Genomic DNA, 21,139 nt, shown 5'->3' with positions numbered 1-21,139 from the left:
TTTTTAATTTAAAATGGAATTGTGATGACCTAAATCAATTTTCTACATCATTCTAGTGCAGACCTGTTCAGTTATTTTTCAGTTTTAGCACTTAGAATGAGTACAATTTACAACATAAATAATGTATTAAAAGGAGACATTTCTTCCTGTCCTCTGATCATTGTTCAAAATAACAAACATTTAAAAAGTTATTAACCCTTAGTGAAGGCAAATCACCCAAGCTGAAAACAGTGCATTATTTATTGGAAAAGCTGTAAGAACACAGTAAGATAAAATCTTGTCAAATCTGACTTCATTTGAACCTTGACTGTCTTGAAAAATAGCAGCATTTTCTTATCAGTTTCAGAACTGATGTATGTAGTAGTAAAATAGTCAAAATACTGTTTTCTGTAGCTTCATTAACAAAAATATGTAGTAGCAAGAGATTGTTGCATTAGTCAACATTGCAGCTACATCAAGGTGACATTGTCCAAGAATTTAATTTATATTATTTTGATGACAAACATATTCCCTGAGACTGCTATACAGCTTTTCAGTAAAACTCTGCTAATACTGCTTCCTTGAGGCTGATTAGTTGACTAGCCATTTTTACCCTGTGTTCCAGTCAAAGCAAGCCAATCATTAAGATAAAGCAATTTTATTCATTTAAAGGGTTGTCATTACAGTAGCTGTATGTAGATTGGATTCAAATGGAAAGATCGTAGTGAGAGTGCTCTATTTTCATGCATGAAGTCTACTGATATAGCTGCCAGAAATAATCTGTTTTTTAAAAGACCAGTATTTAAATGTTTCAATTTAAAGGCTACTTCTACTGAAGAATACCTGCAATTTTTGTGTCTTTATAAAGGATTTAAAGACTTCTCTTACTAAAAAAAGCCTTATTTGATCAGTAATTTTTCCCACAGTATAAATGCAAATAATGTAGTGGTTTATGTATCATGAACTATAAAAATTATAATAGAAAAGCAAATGATCTGTCAATTTATGATGCAACTGAACTCTAAAACATGTTTTAGATCTTATTCTGGTATAGTTTACAGTGTAGTAAATCAGGAGCCTTTTCTCTGACTCCAGTGGATTTGACCTGGTATAAAACTAGCGTATGAGGTCAGAATGAATTGTATTGTCTTTCAGTTTTATTATTTTGGACTGAATATGGCTCATGCCTAGGCACAAATTGCTCCCTAATAATACGGATTTTGCTAATATCTTAAATATGAAATGTTGTCATTAGCTTCATCCTCAAGAAAGAAAACATCTAATTATCATTCTGGACTGACAAAGTACCTTCTTCTAAGGAAAGGTTTCTTGTACAAAAATGATAAGAGATTTGAAATTACATAGGGGAGTTTGGGGAATATTTGCAAGTAGAGCTATGCTAACTTAATCCACCAGTACTGGAGTCTTTGTGGAATTTGGAGATAGCAGCTTGGATCCATTTAAATCCAATGATTTTTGGCACAGCTTGGTGCTGTTGGTTTCTTATAAATTCTCTTTCTTGCGCCTTTCAAAATGAAGACCACATTATTACCGGTCATAAGAAAAGTTTTACATCATCTCCTCTTTCTTCCAGGTTGCTGTCAAAATGAGTGAAACACCTTCAACTAGTTACTCGGTGAACCACCCAAACTCCTCAGAGAGTGAACAGAGTTTATCCGCGCGCCATTTCAATGTTACTGAACCTGTTGTGGCAAAACGGATCTGTTTCTATAAAAGTGGAGATCCTCAGTTTAATGGGATCAAAATGGTCATTAATAACCGGTCTTACAAAACATTTGATGCCTTGCTGGATAGTTTATCTAAACGGGTCCCATTACCTTTTGGAGTAAGGAATATTAGTACACCAAAAGGGAGACACAACATCACCAATTTGGAGGATCTTGAAGATGGAAAATCTTATATTTGCTCCCATCAGAGGAAAATGAAGCCCATCAACCTGGAACAGGCTAGCAAAAAGCCGCTGCCCTGGCAGATCAGTAGGCCTGTCAGTGCTCGTCGTCGAGCTGTGCAATTAGCAAGGGAGAATGAAGATGGATTTGGCCATCGAGAAAGCAAAATAACAACTCCCAAAAAGATGCTTGTTTTCAAAAATGGGGATGTAAGACTCAGGCGCACCATAGTTCTGGGAAAGAAAAATACACAAACCTTTGAGGCCTTTCTGGATTATATGAGTGAGTTAATGCAGTATCCAGTCGTGAAACTGTATACCACTGATGGCAGAAAGGTGAGAATGAAGATGAGTACAGACAATTTTTCTATGATTGCTTCTAGATTATTTTTAATTACAAAGGTGATTTTATCAATTATAAGCTTGGGACACTGGCCTGGTGTAAGATCTGATGTGCTGAATTTCAGCTGTTTCCTTTCTATGCCTTTTCCCCTTCAGAAAGGCTACTAGCTTGCAGGAAATATACTGGAATCTTGTGATCAGAGAGAAGTAAGTGAGGACATTTTACTTTAAGTCATCATGAAAAAACACTTTTCTTTTTCTTACTCAGGCCTCTTTCAGGCATGCTTTCCATTCTATATTTTTACCTATTTACACAGAAATTTCCTTTCGTCTTAATGCTGTTTACCTGAGTTTTTTAATGTTTTAAAAACACAATAAATAGCATCTAATAGCCACACATATTTTATCATTACACAAATGCAGAGTGGTTTGCCATAAATGACTTAGATCTATGAGACCTGATTGTCTATTACAGTTTTCAAACCATGGACCAGGTTCTGTACCTCTAAACCCAGATGATGCAGCAGTAATAATCCTGATTTGCATCTCACACGTTGTTTTATATAATTTTATCTCTTAGTTTTTTATCCATGTTGTGTTTAACCAGAGAAAAGCACTTGTGATTATACCTAACAGGTATCTAGAAAGAGAATTCCATGGAGAGCTCCAAGAGTTCAAGAGAAATCTTGCATTTACCCTCCATTTGGTGAAATTCTGTATTAGATTGGGAAACTGTCCATATCACTTATAAGTCAGTGAAGTGCAGTTTGTAAGCCTTGTCTTGCAATATATTTTGGAACACAAATTCAAAACTGCTAGACAAGGCTCTGAGCACCTTGATCCAGTCAGACCTGCTTTGAGCAGAGGGTTAGACTACGTGACCTCCAGAGGTCTTTTCCAATGTATATTGTTCTGTGATTCTGTCCTATTCCTCTGTGGCAGTACAGGTCAAGTACTTGTGCTGTATTCTGAATTTCCCCTTTCTTCCTCCAAATATGTGTTCGTATGTATACCTACCACCAAACGCATATTCTTATTTCATGAACAGTAACTGTGCAACAATGAAACAAAATTACATATGCAAACACTTAAATTATAAGAAAATTTTGATCTGGATCCAAGGTGCTTCTTGAAGTCTTTTTTTAATATATTTATATAACAAGACATACCCTTACAGAGATAAGAATTGCCTTATAGGAATTGAAAAATTAATTCCGTGCTGTGATACATATTTAATAGCCTGCTGCAAACTAATGTAGAGACTAAGAAGTGAAGATATTAAAGCATGAAAGGGATAAATCTCTTGCATTATTTTTGTGGTTACTAAGGCAGAGAATTTAATGTTACTTTTTTCTTTTTCCAGGTTCCTAATCTTCAGGCCCTGATATTGTGCTCTGGAGCTGTAGTCGCAGCAGGGAGAGAGCCTTTTAAACGAAGCAATTATGATTCTCTTGGGTATTCACAGCCTGCGAAATTGCTTGGAATTGCAAATCGTGTGTACCCAAAAGCAAATGCCAAGTCAGAAAGTGAAAATAGTAAGTTCTTTGAATTAATTTGTATTTTATTAATTGGTTTATCTCTCTCAGCATAAGACATAAACCATGACAATCTTACTAGGATCAAGGATATTCAAAAAGGCCAGCTGAAATTGTTTATAACTGCTCTGACTCCTCTATAAGCATAAGAAAGATCAAAGTGTTAATGTTCTTTTCAAAATGTAAGTTTCTGCTAAGTACTCAGCTAGTATGCATGTATTCTTTCAAACAAACTTATTTAGAACATGGATGCAAATCTCTAAGTATATTTTATTTTAATGCACTTGATTGTCATTGCTATTAATTTTTTGGTGTCACAGTTAATAATGGCAGTAATAAAAGAGAAACAACAGGCTACTTCAGGCTCTTAACTGACTGAATTTCTTGAGCAAAACGTTTGTGCAGTTTTCAGAACTCACCTTAGCAAGTGAAGGTTTGACTTGCCATTGTCATGACTTTCACTTTTTCCCATGTTCCATGCTCCACATAAACAGGAAAAACATTATAGCACCCATCCACTCACAAATTCACCCTGTTTTTGAAGCTGCTTTTGTCTAAACAGAGTGTCATCCTTTCCTATATCCTCATGGCTGTGATATATGTTTTTTTGCATAAGTTTGGGAAAAGATACAGAAATATGTACTTTCCCTTTGATTACTCATGGAGTTATGCCACTGACAAGGTCAGTAAGAGTGTGAAGTGGCCAGCGGATGATCAAGAACATGAACATTTTCTGTTGGAGAGAAGCCAGGCTGGCTGAATAGCCTGAGGTTGAGGGGAACAAAATGCTGCAGTACCAGAGCTGTAGGTCGTGTGGGAATCCTCGGCATTAGAGCATCCTGTAGGTCAGAGGTACTGTCTAGGGGGAAACTTGTTTAATCCAGAGGTACCTTGCACTCTTGACATGGCTGCATGCTGTACTGGAGAGCCCAGGGAACACTGTAATTGTTTCTGTACTGAGATTTTCCACGGTAATCTTGACTGTGTCATGGAGCATATTAACACATAAGACACTTGGCTCCCATTTACTTCAAGGAGTTTCTTCCACATCCCTCTCAGTTTATTATGTCCCTACCAAACTATTCATTTTAGTTTTTCTCAGCCTTCATGTTCTTTGACTTGCACAGCTTGAGAGCTGTTTGCAGAGCATAACTAATGAGTCAAGAGAGAATGAATAGTAACATTTTGAGAATGAAAGTTCTGCAGAAACAAAAAATCCTACCCAAATTTTTCTTTGAGCCAGAGACTGAGACTTGCAATGGCAGAAAATGTGAGTAGCTGAGAATCTGATAAGCTCCCTCTTCTAATCCTTAGTTAACAGCAATTACAGAAAGAGAGAGAAAAAACAAACCTCTTTTTGTCTTTAACCTGAGAAATTCAAAAGTGTCCTGTGTGGGAGACATCACTGACGATGTGAGAGCCTGAAAAATCAAATTTCAGGCACTTTGTTCCAATTCTATTTCCTGAGACGGAGAAGGTGAGATTTTTACTTTGGGAAGCATAAGGTCTGGTCTGTGTTAGAGGAGTTAGTACAAGCTTTTGCTTCTGATTCAGTTCATGGTAAAGCATATGCCTGGGAAACTTGCAAGACACTCTGCCTGATATAGACACATACCTATAATAGTAATATGTTAACTGTGAAAGTCTTGATATGAGACCATTTGTGACTCACTTGAGCAAAAAAAAATGCTTAAACTCAAGCAATGAAGATAAGTTAATATTACATGTGTTAAAATACCTTTCTGCAAGTGAAACCTTTCTATTAAACGGTAGCTCCTATATATTTAGGTATCAGTAGCAGTTGAGGATGTCTTCATGTGGGTGTACATGCACTGTTTCCCTTGCACATGCAGGACTTCTTGGAAGAGAGCAAAACTTTATTTTTATCTCATGTTCTTTTATCTCTCACCTCTTCAGTGACAACTGTTAGAGAGAGATGAGATTTTTTTTTAAAAGCCAAGTTATTACAGAGTAATCAAAACATATTTTAGGAATATTTAATGTGTATGCAAACACATATTGGGCCATACTCAAAATTCATTGAAGTCTGGAAGTATTCTCATTGGCTTTACTGAGTTTTGTGCCATCGTCTACAGTACTGTAACATAAAATGTATCTTAGAATGTCATGATTTTAATTCAGATTTTATAGGAAGTTCAAGTGCTTCAATGTTTACTTCTCTATAGAAGGTCAGTCCAGGGGACTGGATCTGAACCCTTTATTCACGTGTCAGTGACACTACTCACAGTACTTACTCATATGCTGTAGATTGTTGGATTAAGCCCAGGGAGATATGTGTTCACCTTGCCTGACACATTTTAGCACTAACTGTAAGAACTAATCGGAAATGATATATTAATGATTGTTAAGGCATGAAGAAGAAGTAAAGTTGGTAGCTTGAAGCCCAAACAAGCGAGGGCCTGTGAATCTCTTGAAAGGTTCAAGGCAACCTTAGCTCCTAAGTAAGTATAAAATGGGAACATTTAGTACTTTTTTAGGCTTTGGAGCTTCAAATAAACTATAGCTCTGGCATTAGAAAGAACCTATTGCAAAATAAAATTAAGTGGAAAAGTAGTTAAATGCTTGATTCTTTATTAAAAATTGGTTATATTTCTTTCTCTAACAACTTCTTAAAATGAACAGCAAGATTAGCCATGTTTTTCTCTTTGCTTTCTAATACTCTGGTAAAATAAACACACTTCATTAGCTTCTTTTGTACTAATTTTTCTCCTTTCTTCTCTCTTCCTTTGCTGCCTGTCTGCTGTCTCAACATCTGGATCCTTATGCATGATATTTGTCTGCTCTACTTTCCACCTACTGAATGAATTTGGGTTCTTTCAATGTGTTATTGGTAGCAAGAGCTGAAATGGGCTCTAGCTCAAGATCTCGGATATTCTCAGTTTCTTCTGATAAAGGGTCCAGCAATGAAAACAACTCAAATTATAACAACTCAGGTTCTTCCTATGTTCCTGACAGTCATAATGGTATAGGAGGAAATCAGTCAGTTACCGGTGAAGACTTATCTGTGGCACCATATGAAGATGACATTGAGAAATCTGTTCAGCTTAATCAAGATGGCAGCATCACAGTGGAAATGAAGGTTCGATTCAAAATTAAAGAGGAAGAAACCATTAAATGGACAACCACTGTAAGTCGTGCTGGCCTTTTTGATGACAAAAATAACACCATTTGCAACTCTGCAATGTGTGCAGAAGACTGCTTATCCAATGTAAATGTATCAGAATGTATAAAATCAAAAGATGCTCCATTTTTGAAGAGCTGCAATAAAGAAGAGGGAGACTCATTACAGCAATTCAATGCAGAAGTGTCAGACAAAGAATCAGATTCCGATTTTAAAACTGCTGGTTGTAATATCTGTAAGAAGAATAATTCTGCAGATCTACCTGAGGATGATATCAGGCCTCACTTTTATAGGCCTCCCACCCCTGGGCCAAGGCGTGTTAGACAAAAGAAAGCAGTAGTTGAAAGTGTCACATTGGTATCTGAGAAAGAGGTTCAGGAGAAGACAATAGGACAGTTTTCCTACAGTGAGGAAATACAGAATGGAGAAAATAAATCTGAGTATTGCATGGTAACTCATTCAAGCAGAAAAAAATCAAGTGTCAGTAATCCAAAGTTTAGTGAGATGAGTGACAATGATTTATTGAAGCTTTCTTCAGAGAATATAAAAGAAGAAATGCTTTTTAAAATAAGCCACAAAAATAATAATTCAATAGAAACCACAGATAGGAAGACATTAGAAGTGCCTGGTGAGGATGAATTGGCACAGAATATATTAGAGAAATCAGTTGTGGAACAAGGTACATATAATAGTTTAGTATCAACCTGCAAAGCTAACATCAGTGGTTTCATACCATCACCAAAAATTTACCAGGCAGTTAGGCCAAGTTCAGCAGACCACATCCATGAGTCATGTGATATTAAACAAATAAAAAGATCACTGAGTTCTTTCATTAGATATTCAGAATTATGTCAGTCAAAAAAAGAAACAAAATACAAAGCTGCTGATTTATTGCCGCTTTCTCAAGATTCAGTGCATTCAGCCTGTCCCGGACATAGCCAGATGAAGATGATGGTACCTCCATGTAGTAAAGCTCCTACTGAGAGCCTAAATCCGACAACTGGATTCTTTCCTACTATTAATTCAGGTGAGAATCAAATCACTGTCAGGACTGAATCTGTGATGGCAACACATCTCATTGATGACAGTCAATCTGCGTCTTCCCTCACCAAAAAGAAGAAGAAGAAGAGAAAATCATCTAACGTTCTAGAACAAGGTACATATGATAATCAAAAAGATAAAGAAATTTCAGGGATAATTAAAAGTGAGGGAATGCATATCACAAGCAAAACCACACAAGATTCCACAACAGACGCTATGGATAATTATTCTGAAATGCCTCAGAAAAAAGAAATGGAATTTTTTGTAAAAACCAATGATGGGTCTGTCAATTCAGAAAAAAGCATACGTCCTGAAGATGAGTTCTATCACGAGGATTCAGTGGAACAAAATGGATTATCATCTAATAAAAAAATGAGAAGTAATAATAAGTTGGCCAAGGTAAAATTGAAGTCAGGCAAAAAAAATAGTATTGTTTCATCTGCAAAGAGTGAAGATGGTCTAATGACAGTTGATTCAAACAATCAATCTGAACACAGTCAGGATGCACTGAGTACTGAGAAACAAGGCACACATCTTACAATCAATTCTTTTGAACAGACACCTAACTCATCAGTGGTTTCAAAGCCATTGTCAGAAGTGCCAAAGAATCTTATCTTTGAAAAAGAAAAGGAAAAGAATATTTTGGAAAATTTGTCATCAAAGAAAGAGAAAAAGCAAAAGCGGATGCAGAAAAATCTAAGTAAAGGTGCAAGTAAGTTAAATATGTCAGAGAGAGCCATTACACTAGAGGCTCTAAAACAGGAGGATTTTCAAAAGGAAGCTGTTGAGCATTCACTTGAAAACTATGTCCAAACTTGGCTGAAAAACTTGTTACCAAATTCTGTCTTACCTCCTATAAATAAAAGAGACAGCAATGTAGAGAATAGCAATGTCTGTCATTTTCCTAAAGAAAATACTGATACTTGTATAGATAAAGAAACAATGCTTATCACAAATAAAGTGCATGTGACTGGAAAAAATCATCTGGTTGAACACAATCTAACAAAAAAAACATTAAAGCCTATTTGTGATTTGGGAACTTTAGAAGAATCAGCCAAGGATTCACATGAAAAACAAACTGACTCTTTGATTCATGCTAATACAACTATAGTAGAAGAAGCCAAGTATTCATTACAGTCAGAATTTCATCATGATGGTAAGCTACACTTGTTTCATGAAGCACATGACAATGATAAAAAGATGTCAGAAGTTGATATTCAAGATACCAACCTGTGTCGAAGAAAAAAATCTGAAGTTGCTGTTCAAGTTGATTGTGCAATTGTCAATGAGAAAATGGGAATTGATGTTCAGAATAATTGCATGTCTAGCATGTTGCTGCATGAACTACAATCAACTTTGCTTGGTGTCCAGAAAGAACATAGTGGATGCATAGGAAAAGTTTGCAGCCTTTCAGATCTTTCTCTTTCCACTTTTGGTTCTTCCTCCAATGTCCTCCTAGCTTGGCTGCTTTTACTGAATCTGAGAGAGAGTTTGATTGGGACAATCAAAGACGATATGCAAAAGACTACCTGTAGCTGTTCTGAAATATTTACACAGTTACAATTTCTGAAACAAACTACAGTCATAGAAAAAGTTGATGAACTGAAGGCTGCCTTCTCACATTTTCAGCAATCATCAGAAAATAACTTACTACACTTTGGGAGGGAACTCAAAAAGCAGGACTCCACACATTGCCATGAGAATATGCCCATATCTGAAATTCATAACGGTATACATTTGCATGAAAACGAAAAATCAGTTGAGCCTTGTATTCCAAGGGACAGTGTAAATTCTGAAGAAGTTCTGAAATTGACTGGTGAATTAGAAAGCTGTTTTGATATACAGAAAGGTTTTTGTAGAGAAACACAGACTTTAGACTTGAGTGCTCCCAAAACACAGCTAGATGGTCAATATGCCAATATTCATTCAAATACCCGTAGCCTTGCATCAGCTATAGAGCCACCTGAAAGAACTGAAGAAATGCCTGATAACCTATATAAAAAATCTCAAGATAAAACCACTGATACATCATTCACTCATGAAGAATCAGAAACTTCAGCAGAACCTAACTCGACAGTTCATAGTGTAACTTCTAATGATAAAAATTGTATTTTAGATCAGGATACTTCTGAGTTAGAAGGTGAAAAAGATATTACACATGTTACTACTGATAAAAGTGAAGATGAGAAAGTTGATCGAAAGTCAGCAGGTAATGGCAAAAAAACAAATAACCAAATTAAACTAGCTGCTGAAACCTCTGTAGAATATAATAACGAGGATTATTCTGTACCGGAAGACAAGGAAGATGCAGAAACTTCTGACAAAACCTCTGAGAGGTCATCTACAGTCTCTCCATTATCATTTTGTTATGAATCAAAGCAAATTACAGAATGTGATATGAGTGAAGGAGAACAGAAATTGCAAGTAGAAGAACTGGAGAATAAAATGTGTTCAGACACTTCTCAATTAAAAAAATGCTTAAAAAGTCCTGCTACTTCAGACTGGTCAGATTACAGACCAGACACTGAAGAAAGTGATTATAACTTTAGAGCATCCAGTGATTTGACTAATGAAAGTGGGGAGGAAGCAGTACTTGAAAAACATTATAATACTGGCTATGTAAAAAGAACTATTGAACGACTTTATGGCAAGACGGAAGCTTCATTTAAGCCTGACTTTCACAAAGGATTTCCTTATATGTCGAAAGTATTTCAAAAGGATACTGAAGAATTCCACTCTGCAGTGGTGGAAAAAACCATTTATTTTTCTCAAGAACCTAGGTCTTTTTCTGCAGAGAAATTGTCACATTCTTCACTACCATCACAAGAATTTCCAGTAAACATAAACAAAGATGACACTATATCGAGAAGAGAAAGTACTTCTTTACCAACACCACAACCTACTCTTAACAGAGAAGAGACAAGTTATACTAATGACCGTTCAGGGGAATCTCCAAAGCAACATTGTCAACCTAGCATACGAGCTAATGAAGATGAAGGAATACTGATAGATAAAGGCAAATGGCTTCTCAAAGAGAATCATTTGATAAGAAGATCACCACCTGAACAGACTGGAATGTATGATAATTTAGATACAACATCAACAGACACAGTCCTTGATACCAACAGTGAAGATGTTCCATACTCACACTTTGGCAATCTGAATCAGTACGCAGTCCTCAATGAAATCTCTTCTTCAGAACTTGAGGACATGGCTAAACCCTCTGAAAATTTTTGCAACTACTTCAATATACCTCATAATAGTGATTCAGACCCCTTTCAGGATGACTTAAGTACAAAAAGCAAACCTCACCACAATGTTAAGAGCACTTCCCTTCCTGCAGCAAACAAAGAAAAGATTAAACCATCAGTCATGGTAGGTTCTACGTCCACACATCTTTCCACACAGGCTGATACCAATTTTTCAGCCTTTACATCGGTAGAATTTAGATTGCCTGATAACAAGGTGCATCCATTGGAACAGCCTTTAAATAATGAACCCATACAGTCTCAGCCAACTGATGTTAGCAATGCTAACAGAAGTGCTCTTCAGGAAGAAGATTCTCTGGATAAACTCCACGCTATATGTGGCCAACATTGTCCAATACTGATGGTGACAGTAACACCAATTAATGAGGAACAGAGAGGATATGCCTACCAAAAGGCATCTGATATTGAGAACCAGCTGGGTCCATGTTTGCTGGCAAAAAAGAGCGAACATTTACAATGGTCAGACGATGATTTAATAACAGATGAAAATAATCATGTGACTCTGAAGAATAACTGTATCAATAAGATTGCCAATAATATTTTTAATAGGTTTTATGCTAATAACACCTTAGATTTTATTAGTAACTTTGGAATACTTGCATCTTCAACTCTGAAAGACACAATCAGTGTAGGGAAGTTACATGTTATAGAGGATCTGAATGTAAAACCCGTGGAAGTCAGTAACTGTCAAAATAATGTACCCAAACACATACCCAGTGATCTTGTGATAGACACAAATAGTGAGCTATCCAATAGAAAGCCAAAAATATGCCAAACCCTAAGAATAAGCCTAACTCATATTGTTGGAGAAAAATTTTCTCCCATGTTGGCAGATCCAGCAGAAACCTGTCATTCTGAAACATTTCTGAAGTGTGACACTTCTTTAAATAACATTGAACATAATGGCTCTGAAAATCTGAAAAATGAAAACGCCTTTCCTACAGAAGAAGAAGAAGAAGAGGAAGAAGTTTGTTTTTGTAAAATGGACAATGGAAACAGTAAAGATGAGAAAGACTTGTAATAGAGATCTTGGAATTTCTATAACATTAGATCAGTGAAAACATCTGCAGAAAAAAAAAAATCACAAAATAAACTGCTGAATGCCACACCCATTGAAACTCCCAATGTGAATACAGCCCAGACCTAGATAAATATAAATCACAATTGTATATCATTGCTGAAAAACAGATAATGGCTTAGATTTTTATGGGAACCAACACAGGAAGAAAAGCTGTTCTTCTAAGTCTATGATTTCTTGGTTAAAAAACACTTTTTCCCTGAAATGTTATCTGTTCAGAGATATTCAGTTATATACCAACCATCTCATTTGTAGAGAAACAACTGCTTCTTGTTAGAACAGAGAACTGAAATTTGAAATACCTGCCTGAGTTCTAAGATAAGATTCCTGTATTTCATGACATTTGAGAAAGGGTTTGAGAATTGTCTTTCAGTAGAAATGCTTCTTCCAGAACAAAATCAACTGATATGTTTAATTTGAAATGAAAAGTAGGAAATACTATTCAGATGCTGTAATAGAACGAAAGTAGGAAACAGAAGTCATGTTAATTTTATATAGATTAGCATTACCAAGTTGCTATTTCAATTTTTTAAGGCCAACTTCAGAATATTTATGTGAGTAAAGAGATCTTTCAGTCTGTATATAGGATCATCCACACTCCAAATGACGTTTGCCTCTTCTACCCAGAGGATACTAGAAAAGGAGCGTATTTATTGCCACTGGGATTCCAGAGCAACTGAGAAGGGAGACTGTGTGTCAATGGACTGCAGCACCGCTTACCCTTACAAATTGTTCTACATACACTGCAAGTTTTAGTTGTGTTTTCTTCTTTAACCTCTGTACTTTAAAGATGGCCCATGTCTTTTTTGTTTGTTATTTTTTTTTTGTAAATATGTTGCATTATGAGAATCCAAGGCATATGTAATATGTTTCAGGATCTTTCAATCTGTTATTAGAATTATTTTGGATACTGTTTACAGCATTTTTTAATATTATGTGCATATAGTAAGCAATTATATATGGTTTACAATTTTCAGTAAATGATTTTAAATATAAAATTGGAAAATGTATATTGTGATTAGGCAGAGTATTTCAGTTTTTTTGGTTAGATTTTAATGCCTAACACTGCATAGTACCTTGCTTCAATGTTAATGAAGTCAGAGATATACCTGAAGAAGGAGGGTGCTATTCTTGTGTTAGAGAATGAGAATTTGACCATTCTGTACTCTTGGAGGCTATGTCTAGACTAACTGTCATGTACACATTGCGATAAGCTCTGGATCAGGATCCTTTGCTTATCCAGACTGGGGACCTAATTAAAGGCTGACACAAATCCCTTTTGGGCCAGAGGCTTTGGTTGCCTCCCTGTGGGACAGAAGGCACGTGGAGGGGAAGTAGAAATTAGATCTGGAGCAAAAGGGGTTTGCAGTACAGCTAGGAAACCAAGAAGCACTCTTCAGTTCTTTTTAGGAGTCCAGTGGCAGATATATTTCCCCATAAATAACTGTTAAGTTTCTGTTGTTTGAAGCAGTGTATTCTATGTAATAAACTAACATTACAACTCTAAAGTAACATATATCATCTAATATATTTCACTAAATAGCCGTGTGTTATTTCCTATGCTGGCCTTGTTTCTGGTGTTGTTTCCTCCGTCTCCACATTCTTTGGCGTCCTCCTTCGCATGTGTTAGAACTGCTCCAAGTGAAGAATCTCAATGGTATTTTTTCATCCTTTTACATGTCAATACAGAAATAAAACCTATGTTTGGAAAATGAATCTCAAAATTACTAGAATCCAATTAAATGCCACATAACATTCTGAGTACCAGGCTTCTATGCTGTAAATAATGTCTAAATGTTAGATAGGCAAATTAACAGCTATATATATGTCTCCATCCCTTGCAGTCTTTCTGCTGGATTCACGGCACCCTGTGCTGCTTTCACGGCACCTTAACTTTTTCAGATCAAGGTTCAAGAACCTTTAATCAGATGCTTATTATAGGGTCACTGAGCAAACTAAGCACTCAAAAGGTGAGAGATGAGGTACTGCCTGAGGTTACAATTAGCAGAGACTACAGCAAGTGGTGAAATGATTGTTATATTAACTGGAAGACTTGCTTCTGATTTCAGTATGTTAACTGAAAGAGAAGGAATAAAATGGTCACCTCAGAGCAGGACAAAATGTTGACAGTGAGATGTACCATACCATCATAGGAATTATATATTCATTAATGGTTCAGGGAAGGTATAGAATATTAAGTGGCTGAGGTATGCAGATAAAAGAAAATTGCTTTAATTAGATAAGATTGGAGAAGGCTGAATAAAGAACCTCAAAATGCTGGTGACTAGAGCAACATACTGATTGACAGAAGGAAAAACACCATGAGCAGTGATATGAACTACTTTATATAGGTAGTTTAGTTCTGCAAATTAACTGCAAAAGGCATGGAGTCTTTCTGAATAAGTCAGGATAAAATATGCTTGGAAGTGACAAGTGTATTAAATAATGTGTACAGAACAGGATAGAAAACAATTCAGCAGGCATTCAAGGACTTTACATAGATTATGCCATTCTTCTAGAAAGAATTAAGTTTTTGTCTTGCCATGATTAAAAATGAAACAGCCAACATAACATATAGATCACAGTACCAGGAAGTTTTAGTTTATCTAGTTTAGTCCCCTGCAGAAAGAAACCACACAATTAGGTAAGTAATTCGATTTAATTACTAAATCTCATTTTAAAACTTGTTATCTATAGTCATTACAGCTTCCACTGGAGGGATGTTCTAGAGCTTGAGTCCTTCTTCTGATGTCTGTCTTAACCGTTTTGTAATTTCTATCCTAAGCTTAGTCACGGTTAGTTTATATACATGTGTCCCAAAGCCATCATTGTCATTTACTTAGATATGTCTTCTTAGATATGACATTCTCTCCACTTTTTCTCCTACATAAACATTTTCTCCATTTTCTCTAATCATCATGGTTGTTTTTCTCAGGACTTTTTCTAGTTTCAATAAATCTTTTTTTGAATATGGTTACCAGAACTTTATGCAGTATTTAAAAGATTGTCTCTCTGAACTCTGGAACACTGACAGTAAAACTTCTCTACTTAGAAATCTCTCTCCTGGTGCATCTTACAGTCACATCAATGACTCACTCCTCTGTTTTTTTAAGTGATAAATTCCCTGTTCATTGCATTAAGTTTTGTAGTATTTTTGAAATGCATTTCCTTGCATTTTATGCTGTTATCTATTATCCCTTCTCTAATACTCTGGATTTTCTGATCCTCTTATACTTTGACAATTCTTAGTGACTGTGTTACAGAAATTACTACTTGATGCAGTATATTGATGAAAATATGAAATCCAGATAAATTCCAAAACTGATGCCTGAGAAACTTACTAGTATCCCTATAAATTAATACTTCTAATTTCTGCACTAATGTATAATTTCCCATTTATGTAATTATTTTGTTACTCTACAGTCTTGCACTAATCCACTTCTCCATTTTAGCTACTAATTTCTCATCTAATGCTTGGATAGATTAGAGCTACTGTAATTTCCTTGTCTACAAAGATGAATTCTCCTCATCATGGAGGAGATCGGGTACTTTAACAATGCAAGTCTGGATACCTTGTGCCATGTATCTGCAGTAAACTGATGCTGGTAATCTTTTTTTTCTGTTTAGCTGTATATATCTGGAGATAACTGTCCATTCGTTTAAAAATTGTTCAAACATTACCTATTATTGCTTTGGTGTAAGATACATGGGTTTTAGTCTCCCAGTGCACTCTTCATCCCATTCTGATTTTCCATTTCACATTTGCCATTCTATAGCCCATTCTTGTCAACAGTGCTGACATTTCCCAATCACTGTATGACACCATTCTTAATAAAAAAAAAAGAAAAAAGGGCAGTTTTCACTTTATTGTAAAGGCATACTTAGTTTGTGTTCTCAAATTCAGCACATAGCGTACATAGTCCTTCTTTGTTTATTCTCTTTTAATGTGTATGGTTAAATAACCTTTTTACTAGTTTGTTTTATTTTCCGTTGCTATACCTTGCTCTTCAGTTCAATTGACTTTGTTAATCTCTTCCCTTAGTTTTGAAAATTTGTTATTTTTAAATCAAAGGCATTCTGGACTAATTTTACTGTCAACCGGTGTAAATATTGAGGGATTTAAAAAAAATATTAACCATACAAAAGTCTTATTCAATAACATTCAAGACTAGCATTTCATCTAAATATGGTATTTTATGTTTTTTTTTTTCTTTTTTTTCTTTCAGCAATATCTCATAACTAAATTTGCAAACAGATGTCATTGCCAGCGCATGACAGGCTTATATACAAACCAGTTATATAGTAGAGAATTTATTGGGTATCTTTGCTACCCTTGACCTGAATAAAATAGTCAAACAGGTCTTTTACTGAATTGTAGTGAATATTCACATATGGGTAGAAGTGAAGACTGGAAACTATTCACTGGAAAGGCTCCAAGAGACTGAAAACAGTGTATTGGAGAAGAAGCCATTGCACACAGTGATCTATAGTAATCACTACTATTTCTAGTGTGATATATAGAAAGCTGGATGACATGGTTTTGCATATGTAAAAGTGTATATAACATAAAAACTAATGAGAAATGACTGATTTCTCAGAAGTGTTGGGCTTCTCAATTTGAGTGCATAGAAGCAATACTTTGGAATCATTTATTGGTTTTCATTTCTGAAATGCATAAAGCATATTTCTCTTTACTTCTAAGGATGTCAGAAGAAAGCAAGACCACTTAATTTTTTAATTTATCACTATTAAACAAGTTACTTGACTTTTATAGCACTGATGTTACCAAATATCATTAGTCTAACTACCTTGTTAATCTACTGTGAGAATTAGGGGAACAATTTAATGCAATTTTCTTACTCTAATAAACTAAAGTAAGACAAGAGGTTAGGTACACATACGTAGAGTGATTTAAATGTTGTATATGTATGCTAGTTTCTCAGTTATAAGTGAGCTCAACATGGAGGATTATATGGTCACCTGGCATCAGTCATGGCTCACAGAAAGTTGGAGCAGACACTGCTTTGGATAGTGTAAAGAACCCCCTTTGTAACAGGAACAGCAAGCTAACTTCAGCTGTGGAAAAAGCAGATTACAACAACTTTTGAGAAGGGTCACTCTGCTCTGTTGTTGGAAAATGTGATTCTGCCAGTTACTTCTCCTCCTCAGGTCACACAGTTGTTATTTTTTCCCTGTTCTTTCAGTTTAATGTGTTCAGGCTATGACAATTCTTGTGATGATGAAGTTTAATCTGTGGGTAAGAGTAGCTGTTTGGCAATTTATTATTTAATAATGACAATATAATTAGTTAGGAAGCATTGGTACTATAGCTGCACATTCACAGTAGTTTCAGAAAAGTGCTGCTTTAAGAGTCTCTCTTTAAAATTGAGTAGTGGTGTATACTCCGAATTTCTCATGATAATAATATGTTTTAGATGCCTGCTCTTAAACAATATAACTTCTCTCAGATTCTGTCTTTTAAAATTTTCACACTTTCTACTCAGGTCATGGACCTACAAGCATTTTTCAAACAAATAAGTAAATCTCAGAACACTTCTGTGGAATTTCAAGGTCCTGAGGTTTGTCCTCAAAGATGAACCAAGCATTAAGTTAATGTCTCCCTGTCTCTCCCCTCAAAGTATGGGGGAGAATATATATTTTAATAGATACTTATTCTACAATACTGCATTTCCCAAGGAACGCGTGTTTTACACACAAAGCACAATGGCCACACAGAAGTAAAAATTTCCTCAATAGGTATAGCCCAATGGTTATAGCAAGACACAAACAAGACTTATAGATTCTACCATCAGGTCTCATTAATATGTTAGATTTCATAATGTGCCTTTACTGTACCTTGTTTTCTGCCTTTTATTAAAAGCAGTATTAATTATTCAAACAGAACTGCTAAGTGGTATGGAGGACATGCATTCTCAACTCATTATTTCCTAGATACAAAGACACTGACATACACCATGACTAGGTCAGCCTAATTATCACTTTCTTAAATATCTTTTCTTTTTGGACATGGCTAAACATCAGCAAGTAAAAATATTAATCCTATCTTACTTTTTCCAGAATGCCACAGAAAACTAAATGCAAATTCCTCAAACCATTGGTTTCACTAGTCCTCAAATAATATTCTGCTGCAGCATAATTTTGTGTATGTATCATGATCAACATCCACTGACTCCTTTAAGAAAATGCCCATGGCTAGCACTGAAAATACTGAGTGACACTCAAAACAAAAGTGGTTTCACTGAACCTCACAACAGAACTGCAGGATAGCTTATTGTCTGGGGTTTAAGACGCACAGATCTATTTTAAGTATCTCAAATAGTCAATAAACACAAAATTCATCATATCATGATGAGTTCACTCATCATTGCTATATTATTTCTTAGTGTTTTAGCCAGAGCAGACAGGATCAAAGATACTGTGATGGAGGGAAAAGTCAGTAATACAGGTAAAATGTGTAGCATAGATGAATCATTAGATGATAGGGGACTTCTGTAGTCAGTAAGGCCCTGTATTGCAGCTGCTGTACTTTAAAGAAAGTTTTTAAAGTTTCTTTTAAGAAACAGTGATATTAATCAGTGGTGCAAAACAGTCTTAGCAAGCTTGGGAGGTGCTTAAATGTATACCATTTGAGATGGGTATCAGATAATTAGAAAGATTGGGAGTGAGGGCATTTTCTTAATATTCCTTCCTGTTATCAGCTATCCCTCAGTGATACGATTTCCCTTAATTCCATGCCATTGATACTCAGCTTTCACTAAACCAAAATCCATATACTTGGTCTTGATGATTATGAATTTTAACCATGGAAAGAGTATTGGTGTCTCAGGGTATAATGCCAACACTGCAATGCAAGAATATGTTGGTAATCCTTCAGTGGATTCCAAAGAAGCTGTTACATCTGTGTAGCCCATCACACCTTTGGAGAGATACAGATCCTTTCTTAAAGTGGTCTCTTTCAGCAGAGTTGATTTGCTTTGAGAGACCCTAATGCTTGAAGTGATGAGTTTGTAATTCCAGAGCTAGCTTTCTGAGAGCCTGCATGTCATTACGCAGCACTGCATTGGGCAGAGCTGATATATCCTAAATAAACAGAAAGTCATATTTAATACAATTTAATATAGTATTTCAAAACTGTGTTTGAAAAGTGATCTACATTCATGCAAATTTGACTTTGTCATATGGCACCTTCAGAGTAAAAGATGTGAATGCAACCTGACATTTATTGATTTTCGCGTGCCCAACATAGCAAACTCAATATTTGCCTGCTGTAATTTTGTGAAATATATTTCTGTATTCATTGACATGATATTATTTAGAATTTTGATTACTGAAATGCATTTTGCTTAAGAATTTTGAGTTTAAGTAATTCAGTGAGTCTTTTTATCTTTTGATAGCTAGGAAATGGAAAGTATCAGTCCTCACCAGTGATATGCCATCTGCAGGAACAAGCTCAAAGGTTTATATTACATTGTATGGGGATCACAGCAGTTCAGGGCCTATTTTTCTTGATGGAGAGGAGGGAAAATTATTTCAGAGAGGCAATGAAGACATCTTCACAGTAAGTAATATATATTCATTGTGTTGCCCTCTTGTATCTTGCCAGATTGCATGACACTTCAAAATCTATGTGACGAAAAAGTCAGGTTTTTGTATGGTACACATATCTGGAAACAAGAAATAGGACTTAAATGTAGAACTAAATTTAGTATCCTTTCCCACTCGCCTATCCAAAGCTGATTTGATCCAACATATTTCTTGTCTGTTTAAGAACTACTGGTTAATTTACATAGTGCCTAAGAAAATACCAAGAAATATAGGACAACAGATCCTTGTTTAGTTTTTAAATTTGAAACGGGGCTACAACATTAAATATGAAATGAGGAACTGAAGAATTAGGGTATGGAGTAAATTTTTAACTTTGTTAGATACCTGCTGCTTTATTGGAATAATGGCAAATTTTATACCTGTAATAAAGTCTGTCTATCTGAAGCTCCTTCTGCTCCCAGTTACACCAGCAAATTTCTCCCCCATCAGTCTTGTGGCATGGTTATTTAAGTGAGCCAGAATAGGTCTCTTATCAAGAGCTGAGTGTGTATATGGGATTGTCAGTGGGTGTCTCTAGCAGATGCCAGATATAGGGCCATATAACAAAGAGGTGCTTCCGTTGTTAGTATCCAGCATAACAAGTCCCCTTCTGAGAAAAGGTATTTAATGACGGCACTGATGAAGAGCTCGCCTTTTTCACAATAGTCTTGTAGCTGCTTGGGATGTAGGAAATACAGTTCTTAGCCCTCTTCAGCCTGATGGAATTTCTCAGAAGAGTCCAGCACCTCTGACAGCACCCCACTCTCCTCCTGTGATGTCAAAAGACCCCAGATACAAGCTTGAAAGGAGTGGATAAAATAAGTAACCAGGTGCCTGACAGATAAAAATACCCTCTTCACAATAGACGTTGTTGGCCCTGTTTCCTGCTGCCATTATTGCAATTAATTTCACCTCCAATGACTTTTAAATGCAAAATATGGAGGCAGTCCCTCGTTTGGGACCTAGGACTCCCCTCTTAGGTGAGTATCCATAGCACTGAATACAACTAAGGAGTGCCTACTCTGAAACGTATAGAAAGAGAAAAGCTTCTCTGCTTGTGCTGTGCGCTAGGTCTCAGTTAACTCTGGTCTGTCCTCGCTGCTCTGTCCCTTTATTGCTTATAACACTGAGTTTAGGGAAGTTCATGATATAGGGAACTCATTTCACACTCAGCTCTACACTGTAAATGAAAACAAGAAAATGAATTCTACAGAAAACAGCAGAAGGACACCAAATCCA

At 35.8% G+C, this 21,139-nt stretch overlaps 1 protein-coding gene across 1 annotated transcript in view; it reads left to right on the top strand.

The window, feature by feature from the left end:
* Positions 1-1,585: 1,585 nt before the first annotated feature.
* The window catches only part of RP1 (RP1 axonemal microtubule associated), a gene marked incomplete at both ends in the record, with an annotated part of 184,872 nt that continues 165,318 nt past the window's right edge, over positions 1,586-21,139 (top strand). The window contains 3 exons of the mRNA XM_082316016.1: positions 1,586-2,224; positions 3,594-3,765; positions 19,711-19,874. Of these exons, the coding sequence (XP_082172142.1) occupies positions 1,586-2,224; positions 3,594-3,765; positions 19,711-19,874 (975 nt within the window). The remainder of the gene's footprint in view (positions 2,225-3,593; positions 3,766-19,710; positions 19,875-21,139) is intronic.

The sequence above is a fragment of the Platalea leucorodia genome (genome assembly GCF_965183815.1).
Source record: "Platalea leucorodia genome assembly, chromosome: 1".
NCBI lineage: Eukaryota > Metazoa > Chordata > Aves > Pelecaniformes > Threskiornithidae > Platalea > Platalea leucorodia.
The sequence above is the reverse complement of the archived record's forward strand: the minus strand, read 5'-3'. Positions and strand labels throughout refer to the sequence as shown.